At 40.6% G+C, this 18,490-nt stretch overlaps 1 protein-coding gene across 1 annotated transcript in view; it reads left to right on the forward strand.

Annotated features, from left to right (window-relative positions):
• Positions 1-18,490, forward strand: part of kif11 (kinesin family member 11) — a 40,357-nt gene that overhangs the window by 14,761 nt on the left and 7,106 nt on the right. Inside the window, exons 7-20 of the mRNA XM_068002447.1 lie at positions 67-191; positions 647-737; positions 2,194-2,339; positions 3,000-3,096; positions 3,308-3,403; positions 8,074-8,162; positions 9,255-9,342; positions 10,926-11,114; positions 13,119-13,326; positions 14,963-15,135; positions 16,500-16,625; positions 17,059-17,217; positions 17,320-17,459; positions 17,688-17,967. Of these exons, the coding sequence (XP_067858548.1) occupies positions 67-191; positions 647-737; positions 2,194-2,339; positions 3,000-3,096; positions 3,308-3,403; positions 8,074-8,162; positions 9,255-9,342; positions 10,926-11,114; positions 13,119-13,326; positions 14,963-15,135; positions 16,500-16,625; positions 17,059-17,217; positions 17,320-17,459; positions 17,688-17,967 (2,007 nt within the window). The remainder of the gene's footprint in view (positions 1-66; positions 192-646; positions 738-2,193; positions 2,340-2,999; positions 3,097-3,307; positions 3,404-8,073; positions 8,163-9,254; positions 9,343-10,925; positions 11,115-13,118; positions 13,327-14,962; positions 15,136-16,499; positions 16,626-17,058; positions 17,218-17,319; positions 17,460-17,687; positions 17,968-18,490) is intronic.

Here is an 18,490-nt window from a genome sequence, read left to right on the forward strand (position 1 = left end):
CTTTTCTCTCTGGGATGCAGGACTCTGAAATATGGTTTTGTTTTTTCTTTCCTTGTGGCATGGTAGAGGGGAGTTATAATTAAAGGACTTGAAGAAATTTCTGTCCATAACAAAGATGAAGTTTATCAGATTCTAGAGCGGGGAGCTGCAAGGAGGACAACTGCAGCAACTCTGATGAACGCGTACTCAAGGTATAGCTGGATGGTTGAGTCTTGTCTGAAATTCATAAAACTGGTTGCAAAATAAACTATGTACTCAAGGGGCTGAGTTAAATACGCCAGGGTAAGGCCTTGCAATAGACATGTCTTTGCATATTCTTTTAATAAAATACAGTCTGACATTAACAATTTTTTAAGCTTCATATTTAGTTAGCTTTACAATTGGTGTTGCTGAATCTTGAGTTTAGGGCATTTGCAAACACTTTCCAGCACCAACCCTGCATTGCTAATATTTTAATGTTGTCCTTCACAAACTAGTTTCATATTATTGCAACACCCAGATTGAATGAATCGAGATCATCTACTACAGAGATGCTTCTCTGTTGAATATAAGGCAACAAAAACGCTGGATTTGTAAACTTGCTCAAACGTGAAGAGGATTATTTGTTTAGGTTTATATTTACATTTTGCTATTTTTTTTTCCCCAGTCGTTCCCATTCAGTCTTTTCCATTACAATCCATATGAAGGAGATGACACTTGATGGGGAGGAGCTGGTAAAGATTGGTAAACTGAATTTGGTGAGTATCATTTTATGCATAACTTTTCTTAATGAGATGCATTAGCCTTTATTATTTGTTAGGGCCTCGAACTGGCGTTGGAGCTGCTAACTTTTTTTTAATCCTCAAATGCTGGCTTCATATAAACCTTGATAGTTTACCTAAATGTTTTATGTTGGTTTGAAAAACAATGCTCAGCAAAGCCTTGGTGGAACCACAAACTGACGTGTTTCTGACCTGTCAGAGGATGGCCATTTATTTTTTTGTATGTGGAGTTGAATGCCATCTATAGAATGGGTAACCTATAATGACAGTGGGGAATTTTGTCACTTTTTTTACTTTCAGAGAATGTTAAATCTCCTTCGTGTTGCTTCCCATTTCCTTCACGCTGGCTACTTTTTAAGTATGCTTCACTTCCTGCCTTGTATTGGCAGTGATTCATAGAACTTTTTCATGTGGTTACATCAGATTAGAAACTGGAAACTTACAAGAGTGAGGATAGTAACTTAGCGACTTGAAGTACTGCAGAGAGAAACTAGATACATTAATCTACATCCTATAGTGGTCTTCAGCCTATGTTTGACTTCATCTTGCAAGATTTTGTATCCCCATCTCTCATAATCCAACCAGTTAATCTGGTTGCCGCTTTTTTCCAAACTGGTTTCCTTATTACTACAAAAATAACAAACTTGCCACGATTCCCTTTTTAAATGAGGCTTCCTTGATGGTTCAGCAAGTTTATCCAGTGATTATCTGAGTTTTCCAGGTTCCATCCCTGGTCTTTGCCAAGTTTGCTGATCTCAGCTGGGACACCACAATTCGCTTCCAAGCCCTGAATTAGGAAGTGCGTAATGGGCAGAATCACAGCTCTTGATCAGTATTTGGTGACCCCCTGATACAACTGTGTGGGCACGTGAGTGACATCTGTCAGGACTGGATCAGACTTAGTTGCAAAGGCTTCTTGGGTCAAATAACCTACGATGCTCATTGTTGAAGCTTAGGTGAAGTATGGCCACTTGGGTGAGATGTTATGGCTGCCTATGGAACTAAGGTGATTAAAATTGGTGGAGACGCAATCTTTAGAAAAAAATTTTTCTTAACACAACATTTTGATTCTCTTGAAGCTACATTGAGCATATTCCAAACGTAATTTTATTTTAAAACACCTTTTGGAGATCTGGACCAATAATTGACGTTTAAAGCCATCAAATGCCATTTTTTTGCCTGCTGCACTTAATGCAACTCTCAGTCCAAAACATAGAAAGCACAGGACAATATTCTGTATTACAGTTTAATTCTGAAATGTGTAAACAGACAAACCATCTGTTTGTCAAAAATGTCCCATCTCAGCAGTTGAAAACTGTGCCCAACCCAATTTCAAAAGTAGAAACTAGTGTCCCAAAACTGTTGTTAGTCTGCAGTCAGTGAGAATGGGCAAGGCCATAACTGAATCCAATTGTTTCCTGATTCTGCATAGGTGGATCTTGCTGGGAGTGAGAATATTGGCCGATCCGGAGCTGTCGATAAAAGAGCTCGTGAAGCTGGCAACATTAATCAATCTCTGCTTACTCTGGGCAGAGTAATCACAGCGCTGGTGGAGAGAACCCCTCATGTGCCATACAGGTAAAAACCTAATCATCACTCAATGGCTTTTATTCTTCTACTTAAGACTTATTAGAATTTACTGGCTGTAGGAGTCTGCTCAATCAGAAATTTTATACTAATATGTGGGCATAAAAACTGATGGGGATATTTTCTAAGTAAACTATTGGTGATGGGCCTTTTGATTTTTATAACTCATTTCAATTAAATTACATATTGTCAAATAACCATGACGAGTAAGCTTTAATCAATAAGGGTAACAGCACAGAAGCATGAACGTGACTAACATAACCTAGAACTAGGATACTGCAACATGTGCTCCAGACACTTATGAACCTCTAATCTAAGCATTGTTTTGTGACTGAATTTTAATCAGAGAGTGCACTAAACCTAGTTTTGTAAACTTTTTTTTTTAAAAAAATGTGGAATGGATGTTATTCGAATTGAAATGTTTGAAGTGCAGATGGGCATTTCTGACGACGATACAGAAACTATAGATTTCAGCAAGTCACTGCTTGTTGAAAATGTAGGCCTCTTTAAAAACTGACTTAAGACTTCTTCGTATTGGTTTGAGTTTGGTCATTTTCAGCATTCATCATAGAATATTGGGCAGGGAATACTTGAGCCAATTCAAGCATTCTCAAATCATTGGCTCACTTTATTATTTCTGCACATTTTCAGAGAATCAAAGCTAACTAGGATCCTCCAGGACTCTCTGGGAGGACGGACGAAAACCTCCATCATCGCCACAATTTCGCCTGCTTCTGTGAATCTTGAAGTTAGTATAACCTACCTTGTTGAAGTAGTAGAGTGACATTATGTAATAGAGCAGGTTTTAAGTCCCGCTGTATGTGTGTACTGTTCACGACTCTCAGTAATTTTCAAAACTGTTTTATGACAAGGTTCTGATTGTTCATAATGCATGTTTACATGGAACTGGCAAGTTTGCTTATAGTTCAGTAATCCAGTCTAATGTCTCTGAATGATAGGAAACCATGAGCACCCTGGATTATGCCTATCGAGCAAAGAATATTATGAATAAACCTGAAGTCAACCAGAAGCTCACCAAGAGGGCCTTGATTAAGGTATTCAACATGATGGTTCAATCAAAGTTTTAAAATTTTATGTGCAGCCTTCGTATACTAATGCGTGACAAAAACCATACAAAATAAATACATAGCATTTCTTCACTTTGAAGTGATTTTTAATACATTGGGGAAGGGTCACGATCTCCATTCCTTGGTACTGAAAATTCCAATTTGAGACAAGTAAGTTATCTCCAGTTCGAACAAAAAAGTGTAAGACTCTTAAAGTACCCTAGCTTTTGCTCCAGGAGACAGCCACACCCCTTTGATTAAATACTTTAGAATTGACATGTGGTCAGGGACTGGAGGGTGTGACTGCGATTGAGGCAGGTACAGGAATCCAGGAGGCAGTATTGCAGGAGCCTCAGTCCCTGCGCTTGTCCAATAGATTTGAGGTTCTCGCAAGTGCAGGGACTGCAGGGAGGACGAGCAAACTGACCACGGCAAGTGATACAGGAAGCCGTTCAAGTGGGGGGGGGGGGCGGGGGAGTAAAAAGGAAGGTGCTTTGTAGTAGGCGACAGTATAGTTAGGGGGATAGACACTGTTCTCTGCAGCCATGTGCATGAGTCCCGAAGGCTGTGTTTCCTACCCGGTGCCAGGGTTAAGGATATTTCCTCCGGAGAAGAACTTGGAGTGGGAGGATCCAGTCGTCGTGGTCCACGCAGGTACCAACGATATAGGTAAGACTAAGAAAAAGGTTCTGCTGAGAGTTTGAGCAGCTAGGGACTAAATTAAAAAGAACCACCAAGGTGGCAATCTGGATTATTACCTGAGCCACTAGCAAATTGGCACAGGGTAAATAAGATCAGGAAGATGAAGCGTGGCTCAAAGGTTGGTGTGGGAGAAGTGGGTTTTGATTCGTGGGGCACTGGCACCAGTACTGGGGAAAGAGAGAGCTGTTCCGTTGGGACGGACTACACCTGAACTATGCTGGGACCAGAGTTCTAGTGAATCGAATAACTAGGGAGGTAGATGGGGCTTTAAACTAAATAAGGTGGGGGGAGGGTCCCAGTGGAGAGAAATCTAGAATGCTAAAGAGAAAAGACAAAGAAGCAGTGCAGAAAAGTGACTGGGGTAAGGATAACCAGATTGTGTCAGGAAGGGACAGAGCGTACAAACAAAAGAATGCACTAAAAAATAGGGTCCGGGTGAGAAAAAATGGTAATAAGACAAATAGGGCCATAGTACAAAACAATGTTAAGATGTCTAAAACTGTTAAAAAGACAAATCTAAAGGCACTGTATCTGAATGCACGAAGCATTCGTAATAAGGTAGATGAATTAACAGCACAAATAGATGTGAACGGATACGATATAATTGCGATTACGGAGACATGGCTGCAGAGTGACCAAGGCTAGGAGCTGAATATCCAAGGGTATTCGATATGTAGGAAGGACAGGCAACAAGGAAAAGGAGGTGGGGTGGCATTGTTAGTGAAGGATGAAATCAGAGTAATAGTGATAGAGGGTATTGGCTCATAAAATCAAGATGTAGAATCAGTCTGGGTGGAGTTAAGCACCAAGGGACAGAAAACACTGGTGGGAGTTGTCTATAGGCCTCCAAACAGTAGTGGTAATGTAGGGGATGGGATCAAACAGGAAATTAGAGATGCATGTAACAAGGTACAGTAATCATGGATGACTTTAATCTACATATAGACAGGCCAAACTAAATTAGCAATAATACTGTGGAGGATGAATTCCTGGAGTGTGTACGAGATGGGTTTTTAGACCAGTACTTTGAGGAGCCAACCAGGGAACAGGCTATCCTAGATTGGGTATTGTGCAATGAGGAGGGGTTAATTAATAATCTTGTTGTGCGGGGTCCTTTAGGGAAGAGTGACCATAAGATGATACAATTCTTCATTAAGATGGAAAGTGAAGCCGTCAAATCCAAAACTAGGGTCTGAAATCTAAACAAAGGAAACTACAAAGGTATGAGGAGTGAGTTGGCTATGATAGATTGGAAAGCTTCATTAAAAGGCATGACAGTGGAAAGGCAATAGCTAACATTTAAAGAACGAATGCATGAATTGCAACAATTATACATTCCTTTCTGGCACAAAAACATAAAAGGAAATGCGGCCAACCATGGCTAACAAAAGAAATTAAGGATAGTATTAGATTCAAAGAGGAGTCATATAAAGTTGCCAGAAAAAGTAGCAAGCCTGAAGATTGGCAGCAGTTTAGAATTCAGCAAAGAAGGACCGAGAGATTGGTTAAGAGGGGAAAAATAGAGTATGAGAGTAAACTTGCAAGGGACATAAAAGTGGACTGTAAAAGCTTCTACAAGTATGTAAAAAGAAAAAGATTAGTGAAGACAAAAGTAGGTCCCTTACAGTCAAAAACAGGAGAATTTATAATGGGGAACAAGGAAATGGCAGAGCAATTAAACACATTTTCATTCTGTCTTCATGGAAGAGGACACAAATAACTTCCCAGAAATGCTAGGGAACCAAGGGACTAGTGAGGAGGAGGAGGAGGAGGAAATTAGTAGTAGTAAAAAAAAAGAAAACAGTACTGGAGAAATTAATGGGACTGAAAGCCGATTAAATCCCCATGGCCTGATAATCTGCATCCCAGAATACTAAAAGGTAGCCATGGGAATAGTGGATGCATTAGTTGTCATCTTCCAAAATTCTATAGATTATGGTTCAGTTCCTGCAGAGTGGAGGGTAGCAAATGTAACCCCACTATTTTAAAAAAAGAGGGAGAGAGAACAGGGAACTACAGACCGGTTAGCTTAACATCAGTATTTGGGAAAATGCTAGCGTCTATTGTGAAAGACACTTAGAAAATATCAGCAGGATTATACAAAGTTAACATGGATTTATGAAAGGGGAAATCATGTTTGACAAGCCGACTGGAATTTTTTGAGGATGTAACTGGTGGAATAGATAAGGGAGCACCAGTGGATGTGGTTTATTTGGATTTTCAGGAGGCCTTTGATAAAGTCTCACATAAGAGGTTAGTGTGCAAAATTAAAGCACATGGGATTGGGGGTAACATACTGACATAGATTGAAAATTGTTTCCTGTCTTAACCAGAGTAGGAATAAATGGGTCTTTTTCTGCATGGCAGGGAATGACTAGTGGGGTACCACAGGAATCAGCTATTCACAATATATATCAATGATTAGGATGAGGGAACCAAATGTAATATTTCCAAGTTTGCTGACGACACAAAACTAGGTGGGATCATGAATTGTGAGGAGGATGCAAAGAGACTTAGACAAATTGAGTGAGTGGGCAAATACATGGCAGATGCAGTATAATGTGGATAAATGTGAAGTTATCCACTTCGGAAGGAAAAACAGAAAGGCAAAGTGTTAATTAAATGGTGATAGATTGGGAAATGTCTTTGTACACCAGTCACTGAAAGCAAACATGCAAGTAGTTAGGAAGGCAAATGGTATGTTGGCCTTCATTGCAAGAGTATTTGAGTACATGAGCAAGGATGTCTTACTGCAGTTATACAAGGCCTTGGTGAGACCACACCTGGAGTATTGTGTGCAGTTTTGGTCTCCTTACCTAAGAAAGGATATACTTGCCATAGAGGGAGTGCAGCGAAGGTTCACCAGACTGATTCCTGGGATGGCAGGACTGTCATATGAGGAGAGATTGGGTCAACTTGGCCTGTATTCACTCGAGTTTAGAAGAATGAGAGGGGATCTCATTGAAATGTATAACATTCTGACAGGGCTAGACAGACTGGATGCAGGGAGGATGTTCTCCTGGCTGGGGGATCCAGAACGAGGGGTCTCAGTCTCAGGATATGGGGTCAGACATTTAGGACTGAGATGAGGAGAAATTTCTTCACTCGGTGGGTGGTGAACCTATGGAATTCTCTACCACAGAAGTCTGTGGAGGCCAAGTCACTGAATATATTTAAGAAGGAGCTAGATAGATTTCTAGATACAAAAGGCATCAAGGGGTATGGGGAGAGAGCGGGAATATGGTATTGAGAGAGAGGATCAGCCATGATCATATTGAATGGTGGAGCAGGCTCGAAGTGCCAAATGGCCTACTCCTGCTCCTATTTTCTATGTTTCTTGTCAGCAACAGAGCCCTTACCATTTTCATCCACTGACTTGAGTGGCTGACTCCCCTTCTTTCTTTGCCTGTGCTTGTTTTTGCTGTGGTATGACGGTTGACCTCCCCACTATCTCAATGAAATTCTAGTGACCCTCCACAATTCCATACCAGAAACTCTGTGGATGCATAGCAAAACCACAAACATGTCTTTAAAGAAATTGGTTGCAATACAAATACGATAATTCAGGTGTGCTAGCAATCTGATTATAAATTCACTTACAGAACATTATCATTTGATGCAAAAGTGATTAAAATGTGCTTAAGTCAAATATGTATGGAGTAGTTTTTACAAAGCACAGAATTTTGAAGTATTAATTTAGATGCCCCCCCCCCCCCCACTTTTCATTGATGTGATTTCTCTTGAGATCTTATTTTTAAAAGTAAACGTACACATATGGCCACAGGTTTCCTGTGTGATGTACAGTTTGTTACTTTCCAACTGGCCATAATATAGGTGTGGCTACAGGTTAACAAACCACTCCCTTTGCTGTACTTTCAAATGCTTGTAGTTTAAGTTCTTCGAGTCCCACGGTACATGTGTATCTGGTGCAACTGGATAACTGCGTATTGTTTCAGGAGTACACTGAAGAGATTGAAAGACTGAAGCGGGATCTTGCTGCAGCACGAGAGAAAAATGGAGTGTACATGTCTGCAGAAAACTACACGTAAGTACATAATTTGTGAGAACAGATGTTGGGAGTCTGAACTGCCATGGAAATGATGCAAACATTTCAGTTTTAAATTTCTGCATTGTCATTTTTGTTATGTTTTATACACTTTCGGGTAAACCTTTTAAGATGAGGCTCCCAATGCAAAGCGTTGCTTGTTACGAATGTGGATTGGAGAATCGGGTATGGAGGTCTGCGCTCTCCCTTTGCAGCGACCCTAATTTCCCGGTGATTTAATCTTTTTATTCAATTCCTCTTTTTTCACGTGTAAAAGGTGCTATTTAAATACAAGTTTTGATGGTGGTTGATGACTTTACATTTTAGCATATTGAATAGTGCATTATGGGTGATCGGACAATGCCACCCTATCGTCAATGTACACAGATGAATTTTTAATAACCACTAACCTGCCCTTAACATCTCTACTATAGGGGACATTGTGCACAGTCAACGAATACTGTGCTGTAACTGGCCAGTGCAAGTTGCAATTCAAGCAGGAAGGGTGGCCATCAGTTTCTCAGTCTTGTACAAGAATTAAAATGTTGCTTCTGTAATTTTTTAATAGGATGGTACACCTGAGAATAACTTCCACTCCACCCCCCCCCCCCCCCCCCACTCCCAAAACTGAAACAGGTGACCTTTTGACTCCTTGTCTACCAAATTTCTCCCCCTTCAGTTTCCATCGCAGGACATCACGCCCAAGCTCAATCTTGTCCACCCGACATCTACCTGTACACACATGCGCACACACACCCTATTCTTGCCCAATGTCTATGGTGCCTGGTCCTTATTTCCTCTCTTGGCCTCGGCAAATCCAGGTGCAGGCTGAGGCAACTGTAGCACCTCTACTGCTGCTCAGGCTGCATCAGCGGGCTTGGCGCTTTGACCTTGTCCTCTCCTGGGCGGGGTTGAAGTGCTCAGACTGTTTGAGCTGCAGCAATGCTTACCTTGAAAATATAGAAAGTAATGAAGTATCCTACAGAGCAAATGCTAGATTGGTGCACAGTTTAAATATTTGATATGGAACAGCTGCTCCCTATTCTAGAGTATAGTAACCAAACTGCATATAATTTTTTTTTCCCCCCTCAGTTCTATGCAAAGTAAGGTGACTGTTCAGGAAGAGGTGATTGGTGACTATGTAGAAAAGATTGCTGCTATGGAGGAAGAGCTGAAACTGGTAAGGAGACTTAGAGAGATACTCACAGCACAAGCAAGGTCCAATCATGACATTTTGCTAAAATTGAAACCCCTTACATAGCATCATTTGTTCTCAGTGGATGGCGGGGTCTTAGGGCACTTAGCAACATGTTGAAATCCTATGATGGCATTCTTGTTGTTTGCCCAAACTCAATTCATAGAGAATCCAATCAACCCCAATTACTGGTGCACATTAAGTCCACAGTACAAAAAGTTTGGAATAATTTGTGGTACATTTTCAGTCTCTGGCTTCAAGGTGGGGTGGCTTGTGTTGGAAATGAGTCTCCTTCTATTTGCTTGGGAACACTCATCCTTCCTTAAAAACCTAAACCTTTCTGTAGGGTTTTCAAAAACAGCCTTTTTTTTTGTTAATGGGATGTGGGCGTTGCTGGCAAGGCCAGCATTTATTGCCCATCCATAATTGCCCTTGCAAAGGTGGTGGTGAGCCGCCATCTTGAACTGCTGCAGTCTGTGTGCTGAAGGCTCTCCCACAGCGGTGAGCGAGATTGCTAGGCCATTTGAGGGCAATCAAGAATCCACCACATTGCTGCAGGTCTGGAGTCATATATAGGCTAAACTGGGTAAGGACAGCAAGTATCCCTTTATATAATATGTTGGATTATGTGACGACTCGGAGGAATACACTTTGTGCCTTAGTTGTTCAAAAGAAAAACAACTTGCGTTTTTATAATTCTGCTTTTTAATATTGCAGCATATAATTTATTTACAGTTCACAATAGTAACTATTCAGACCTGATTTTTAAATTGAGAATTCACCAATTTGCTATCAAATCCAGTGCATGATCTTGCCCAATAACTCGCATGGAATGGCGGGGGGGGGGGCAGGGCAGGGCGGTTGGTGGTGGAGGGGTTGTACTGGTGTGCTGCAGAGCCATACCATCCGAGTTTTGATTTCTGGTCAATTGCTGATCTAGCTAATTTCAGCTGGGATGCTGTTGGGGGCGGTAATTAGCCTCACTGTTCCTGGCCTAGAAGTGTGTAAAAATGGCTGTTTGCCTGCCCTTATCACGTGAGCATTTATGGACAACTTCTGTTGTTGACAGAATGGAACTCGGCCACGATGCCCCTTGTGGTTCAATAGTTTGTTCACATTTCCTCTCTAGGCTCATGCATGAAGAATAGCCACTTGTGTAAGTATCAGAACATTATCAGCATACCCCCGCATAAGTCACTACTTTCAGAAAACGGGGAAGCAATGGGATTGGAGGGGAGAAGAGAGCATGAAAGAAACAGTTGGTACATAATCTTTAGGTTAAGGAAGAGCTTGCATTTATATAGTGCCTTAACCTCAGGACATCTCAAACCACTTCGCAGCCATTGAATTCCTCTTTGAAATGTAGACACTGTGGTAATGTAGGGAAACGTGAAACATGTCTAATATCTTCCAACCGTAACATCTGGGTATGGCTTTTTTTTTAAAGCTAGCTATTTTAAGATATTTCAATATTTATTTCTGTACCTTTGACCATTTATCTGATCCTGCTGTAGAATTTCTTAAGAAAAAGAATATAAATGACATTTTTCCTTTTTTTGTTTTTCTAGGTCAATGAGCTATTTATGGATGGCAAGAAGGAGCTTGAACATTGTGTGTCCAAACTGAAACAGCGAGAGCAAGTGCTTCAGGAGACTCAGCGAGATTTGGACCTGACCAGGGGAAAGCTGTCTGAAGAAGAATTTGTTTGCGATGCCCACGTTCACACTGAAGAGAAGCTCTACCATACAGCCAGTGAGGTAGGAGGCTGTTTGATTTCACAGCGTAACATTATGACCCGGCCGACTGACTGCTACAGGTGCCTCCTTCCCTCCCGCCTCCCCTCAGTCGAAGGTTCCGCTGTTGCTGCAAGCTCGCCTGATGGCAGACTGAGAGTGATGCGTTGCTCCAAATGATGGCGGGCGGCTGTGGGATTTCTTGCTTCCCTTAGTAGTTGAGCTTTCTGCAAATGATCCTATTTCTGCTCTGAAGTTTCCTCTTGATTAATGATGCACAACTTGCTTGGGGTAATCTCGTGTTGAGGTAGTTGTGTCTCAATTCTTTTTTGAATCATTTTTTTTCTTAAGCTGACTTCCTCCATCGGTGCTTGTCTCTGCCTTTGAACCCCACCCACTGCACCTTCTATATTTCTTGACTATCAGCAGAAACCTTTTGATTTAGAATTCTATTAGTTTACTACATTTCGATTAACTGTCATGCAGTCCTTGCGTCCATTTGGTTAACACTAAGATTTTTTTAAGCCTATTGTGATTTTCAAAAAAAATTGATTTTGGTATGTTGTATTTTAACTTTTATTTATTGCTGGAAGCAGCAAGTGAGAGGTTTTAAAAACCCAGTCACACATGGTTTTTTCTTTGAGAAATACCATGAGCTCAGCGACCAGGCAGGTTGGCTGCGGTAGGCTCGAAAAGGTGTAAATTGATGAGCAAAGCACAGTAGGAAGACCAGGATGCTAATTTTGTTATAAAAACAGAAAAACGCTGGCAACACTCAGCATGTCAGGCAGCATCAGTGGAGAGAGAAACAGAGTTAATGGTTCAGGTCAAAGATCTTTCATCAGAACTGCCTTTATCATTTTGTTAAATGGCCCCAGATTTCACATTGCATGGCAAGCATCATATGCTGTTGTCAAGGCTGACTATACATTTAACATTGATACAGGAAATGCAGCCTTTTGTTTCAGTAGATCATCACAGGATGTCAATTGATGTATCTGCTCTGACCTAATGCCAGTTTTCAGCATTTCATCCAGCAAAAAAGTTCTGTTTTCAAATTTGAGCCGACTAGCAGAGAAGCTCAGCCAGTTTGAAACAGAAGCTCACTGCTGATGCCTTGAAACGTGCTGCAGTCTGTATAGAGACAACGTGAGTGGCTTTATCGTGAAAAGTATGATGCACTGTTTTATACCACATACAGTTCACTTACCTGTTTATATTTAAATAAACACTGTTCTAGTGCCTGACCCTTGATCTGATAGTGCACTTTCAGTCGTCTTGTCAAAGACAGGAGACTCGTGTTGCAGCACATGGTATGTTCCAGTAGCTGGTGTGTAGAGTAAGGATTCTCTGGGTCTCTATATTATTTACCTAGAAATCGGGCAGAAGAAGGTACACTCCAGATCACAGGAAAGGTGGGAGTGTCTGGTGATCGAGTCTGAGAAATAGTCTAGCGTAAAAACCCCACGTGACTCCTACATACCATATATCCTAAACTGAGCAAGAACTTGAGTGGTTTATAAATATAGTCTGAGTACTGAGATGAAGTCTGTATCAGTTTTTATATCCATTTTAAAATACATGGGTAGCTGTTGACTGACATGAAATGCACACTAATGTTGTTTGCCATATTGTATGACTTATGGATTGATAAAGCTTTTGGTTTATTGACTGTTTCAGCCATGTAGGCCCTAAGCTCGAGAATTCCATCCCTAAACCTCTCCACCTTTCTCTCCTTTTTAAGACACTCCTTTAAAACCTACCTCTTTGGCCAAACTTTTGGTCACCTGTCCTAATGTCTCCTCCTTTGACTCAGTGTCAATTTTTTTAAGTCTGATTACGTTCCCTTGAAGCCTTGGGACGTTTTACTACGTTAAAGGTGCTATATAAATGCAAATTGTTGCGTTGTTTCTTCCCAATTCACAGGTGTATCTCTGAGTTTTTTTTTCTCCCCTGCATGTTTCAGTCGGGTGTTTCAGTACTTGTTCAATTTGTCCTTATTTGAAAAAATTTGTTTGTTTATTTCAGTTGCTGCAAACTATTCAAGACAGTACAAAAGATGTGTCTGGTCTCCATGCGAAGCTTGACCGCAAACAAACGGTTGAATTTCATAACTGCAAAGCACAGGAGAGCTTCGCAAAGCAGATGAATGACCTGTTCACAGAGTTGCAGAGAAAAACTGATGAAACCCGTTTAAAGCAGCAAGGAATGTTTGATTTCTATGTAACATCCGTTGGTAGGTTTTAGACCAATTTCAACTTGTTTGATAGTAAAGCTACGAATTTTATTAGCAAATATTTGGATTGAGTTTTTCTGCTTTTATGACGTGACTAAATTTTTTTTTAAATAAAAGGTTAAAGCTGTTTATCCTACAATGTATGTTCCAATAATTTCAGTTTAAAATGATTGACTTACAAATAATGTGTAATAAACCCAGTTATTTTTTTGAAAAAATTTTTAAAACCCAACCCTTTAAAGCAGTGCAGGTAAAATGAACCTACACTGCTCCTTTTTTGCATTGCTATCATTTAGGATTCATCAGACAGTTTGTAGGTAACTTTCCCCGCCTAAGTATTTGCTAGGACCTCGCAGGGTAACTTTAGGCTGGAAATGTGTTGCAGCTGGATGTTTTGGATGTAGGAGAAAATAGCTAGTCTCTAGCATATTTGTCCTATCAGTGGATCCCCATGGTGCTGCTCACAATCCACAGCATACACTATCCTATAAGAACAGGCGAGTTATACCATGTATCATGCAATGTATTACTTTATGGCTAATGTACAGCTGTGAGTAATTGGGTGTGTCTCTAGTCAGGCCACAAGGTGCAATTGCTGTGGTTTCTTGGGTCAGTTAGAGGATAGTTCTTCGTCAGTTCAAATGTAGATGAAACAGTAGAATACAAGTCAGAGGAAGTCCTGATCAAAGTGTACAGTGCTCTGGTTAGACCCCCATCTTGAGTACTATGTCCAGTTCTGGTCACCAAAACACAATGGAGACATTCTACATTGGAGGCAGAGAAGATCCGTGAGATTGATCCCTAGTGCCAGAGGTCTGAGCTATCAGCAAAGAAAAAATATCTTTGACTTTTTGGCCTGGATAGTTAACATCTGAGAAGTGATCTCACAGGGGTATATAAGATTGTAAATGAAATGGAATAGGTAACTTTGTGAAATTACTTCAAATTATGAGAGTAGGACAAGAGAACACTGATTTTTAAACCAGTGAAGGGCAAATTTGGGACCGATCTCCTCATGAGCTCTTCACCAAGAGCTGTATGTGGAGTGGACTCCCAGATAAAGTAGTGGAGAAAATAACCTTGGAATCATTTAGGAAATTCAAAATTATTTTTTTTAAAAAGGTCTAATTGAAGTGCGTGAATCCGATGCAGACTTCCCCATTTTTAAGCCAATGTTGGGTTGCTGTAATTTTATAGAAAATAAAACTATGTATTGAAGGCCACTGCTAATATTCTTCCACTAGCCAAATGAAAATGTGCTGAATCTAACCAATATCTGTACAGAGACTGGACATGTCCCCCAATCCTTGTTCTGAGGCTACCTTTTCATTAGGCTAAGGGGAAGTCAGTGAACTTAGCTGTGGAGCTATGTGACTGGCTTTAGATTACTAATATTTCCATAGGCCGCTGATGGCTTCCAGTTACAGGAGGGGGAGGGAAGTGAACTCCTCTGTAGATCACTGAGGCCCTCTAGTGGAAAATCTTGCCACTGTCGCATTATGCAGAGGCAGTCCTCAGTGTAAATGCTCAAAGACTTGAAAGTTAATTGTTCTAAGACACGAATGGCTGCCAACAGAAGAAAAAGCTTTCCTCTAGCCACTTCAGTTTCTTGAGCAAGCTTTTTCTTTGTTTTCAGGTGACCTCCTGAGTGCAAATGTCTCTGCGTTTAGTTCTACCATATCTGCAGTGGCCACTTCTTTTGTATCAGTCAAGGAAATGGTTTCTTCCGAGGTATCGCAAAGTCTTCAGGAAATACTTAAACAGGAGTGTCTCACTGAGCAGTCGGTGAACAGTGTGCAGAAGGCCCTGGTAAGTTTGTACAGAAGTGCATTCGTTGTCCACAAATACTTTTTTTTTTCTTGCCTCCTTCCCCATCTCTCCTGAAGAAACTTCTTGTGGAAGTACAGTTCCACAGCTGCCAGGCGCACTCTGCTGCCTCACTCGAGTGCCTATTTGTACATGAGCTCTGACAGCAAGTGTTGCCAAGTCATTGGATCACAACCGTGCGTAGTCCTGTCCGTACCTATCGCCCACGTGTGGTTCCAGTAGTGGTCATTAGATAGTAGTCAGGAGTCGGTATCCTGGTCAGTTTCCCTTCCTAACCCGAAGGGACTAATTCAGTCCAAGTCAATCTGTGATTTTTTTTTTGTATTTAAAAATTCAGATAGTAATTTTTGGCAGCTTTCTTTCTGCAGGTCCCTACATCACATTAATTCAACACAATAAAACAAGTGGTTCCTTTCACTGACCTGACCTGTTGAAAGTTGTGTGTCTTGCCTGAAATGTTTGACTCATATTTAGCATTGTAACGTGGTTGTGTCTTCTTTAGACACGCTAAATCTGGGGGAGTCTAAGTGTTGTCTTTGTGGACTGTATTGGTGCGTACCACGGAGCACATCATCTGTGTTTTTATTGATTTTTTTTTTGTCTACCAATGAAACAATGCTAAAATCAGCCCTTCTCAAACCACCAGACCTGCAAAATTCAGACAGGACAAACTCGTCAAATCAGAAAACTTAATCACACATTGGTCTGGGTTTTGAGGGCCAGATTGCCAGGGCTCCGGGGCTGCACGTGGCACCAGGATCATAGATTGGACACCCCAAGGTAGTTTCCAATAGTTGGGTTGGAATCTGGGCGCAAAATCAGCTGAACCAGCACAAAAGATCGGAATTTTAAACTTGAGTTACGCCCAAAACCACTTATTTTCAGGGTTTCTGTGTTTTATTTTACGCTGGTTTAAGATTCAATTTGTCCCACCCATAAAACTGGCCACGTCCCCAGGTCAACATTGCAAGTTTACACCGATTGTGCTAGTTAGGGAAGGCTCATCAAATTGCACTTGTTTTCTTAGGTGCACAGGCATGTTTTAAAAGTTTTTACATATCAAAATTTAATTTACTAAAACTGACTAGTGTCAACTGACCAATAAAACTAGTAAATGGTTCAGTATAGTTTTTTAAAGTTGTTATTTTCAGTGATTTTTAAATCCGGTTACTCAACCATGCAGGCAATTTGTCTAAATAGGCAAATTCTAGATTCATTGTCAAGCAGTTAATTGTCAATATAGAACCCATTACTATTGTGTGCGGGACTGGGGGCTGAGAGTGCTTGTTTTATAGTTCGGGGAGGGATTCCATGTTGAAGTTTTTCAAGTCTGTTTTTATTTTCAGGAGCAACACAAAGTGGAAATGGAAAAAGTGCTCAAGAAGAATTTACTGCCTATGGTTGCCTCTATAGTGGAATTGAACAACTGTCTCAAACTGAACTCTCAGACCTATTCTGGCATAGCAGAGAAGGTTGCTGATATTTTTCTCTATCTGTCCGATCACAACATTGAGGTGTCCTGTTTTCTTCCCCCACCCCCCAAACCCACTGCTGTCTCAAATATTTTGCAGCTATTATGCTAGTTTAATTTTTACCCGTTTGGAATTAATCAGGCTGCTAACTCACTTTCTATAGATGTTAATGACTAGCAGGTAATTGTGCAGAAGATCACCCTCATTTGAGGGAATAGAGTATGATTGAAAGCAACTTTATTTGGAGTAAGCTGCAGCAAGACCATATATGACCATTCTGCTTTACATTTGAATCTACCAGGGTTGCAGTTTAATGCAAACTATAACAATACTGAAAGCAAGTCTTTTGCAGTGATGTTGCTTTAACTATGGTGTTGTTTTGCACATGTCGGCCAGATTCAGTTTGTTATACTAATGTTTTAAATTATTTCAGATGGAAGTCATGAAAACGGATATGAACACGTTCTTCGAGCAACACAGCGGGACGCTGAGTAAATTACGAGAAACCACTTGCTGTGCTCTGGGTGTCGTTCAAAATGAGAACGAAAAATTGAAGCGAGAACTTCAGAAAACGCAGCAAGAGCAGATGGCGGTCTGTGAAAATTTATTGGCTCTGAAAACATTTTGCTTTGGTGTTTTTGTTTTATTGATTGACTGATTCAGTGACTATTCAACTCTGGCTTTTTATAAATAGGGTATTTCTGAAGTGATCTCGAATCTACAGAGTCAGCTTGGTCTGTTGGTTCAGCAAACTCAGCAGAGCTTTGATAGTGTTCTAACACAAAATGGAAATGTGCATCACTCGTTGACCATGCTTCAGGATAATGTGCAGCTGTAAGTAATTGGATTTCTATTTGCTCTTCTGTATTCCGTTAATTTAAAATTTGCTGGAATGCACATTTGATTTAAATTCTGACAGCAGTTTGAATGATGTTTTAAAACTACAAATTGTACACTGCACCTTTTTCCTCAGAGCTTGCTTTTTGACTTAAGAATCACTATAATATGACATGCATTTTAAAAATTCTTTGTATTTCATAAAACCATCCTTTTCCCTTCTAGACAATCTGCAAAGGCTATGGAGAGTGCTACTTCCCATCAAGAGAAATTCACCACCTCTTTAGGCAGTTTTGCAAGTGAAATCAGAACAACATCCAGTGAAGGGATAAAAGCTGCAGATCTATCGAATGTTGAATGCCAACAGCTCAGCTCTGGTATGCTGGTACTTTGCCAGGAAAGCAGCCAATGGTGTCAATCGACAACGAGCACCGTCGATTTGTTCAGTCAGGATCAGTTGTCTTTCCTTAACGGTAACAAGAGGAGGCTAAGGAACCTTGAGCAGGTAGGTGTTATCATAGTTCTTTCCTGGACTCTCTCTCTGTGCCTTGCCTATTTTAATGAAGTTAAACAAAGTCTCACTTCTCAGAGGGTATGTTGGAATGGAACTCTGTTTACAAAACTATACCTCAAATACTATCAGTTGGGAAGCGATGGGGAAATGGCATTTTTCAGGAAATATAGCCTCAAAATTATGTTCAAAGCTCTTCTATGAGTTAAGACTAGTAATTACAGATAGGTAATTACTCAGACCTAGGGCGTATGCAGCGCGATTTATAACTTTTATATTTAAAATGGTGCATTCGGGTTTATTTTAAACTTTTTTTTGTTGAACATCACAATTAATAGATTTTTAATCTTGAAGGAAAAATACATGACATTTGGATTTGTCTGTATTCAACAGACCATCGCTTCTGCAACAGTCACGTTCTCCTTCCCTCCTCCTAGCTCAGAGATATTCTCCCCTTCCCCTAGTCAGAGACACTTGGTCTCTTTCATATGCTCCTTCCTGCTGGTCCTGACTATAT

This window comes from Heptranchias perlo, chromosome 21, assembly GCF_035084215.1.
Source record: "Heptranchias perlo isolate sHepPer1 chromosome 21, sHepPer1.hap1, whole genome shotgun sequence".
NCBI classification, from domain to species: Eukaryota; Metazoa; Chordata; class Chondrichthyes; order Hexanchiformes; family Hexanchidae; genus Heptranchias; species Heptranchias perlo.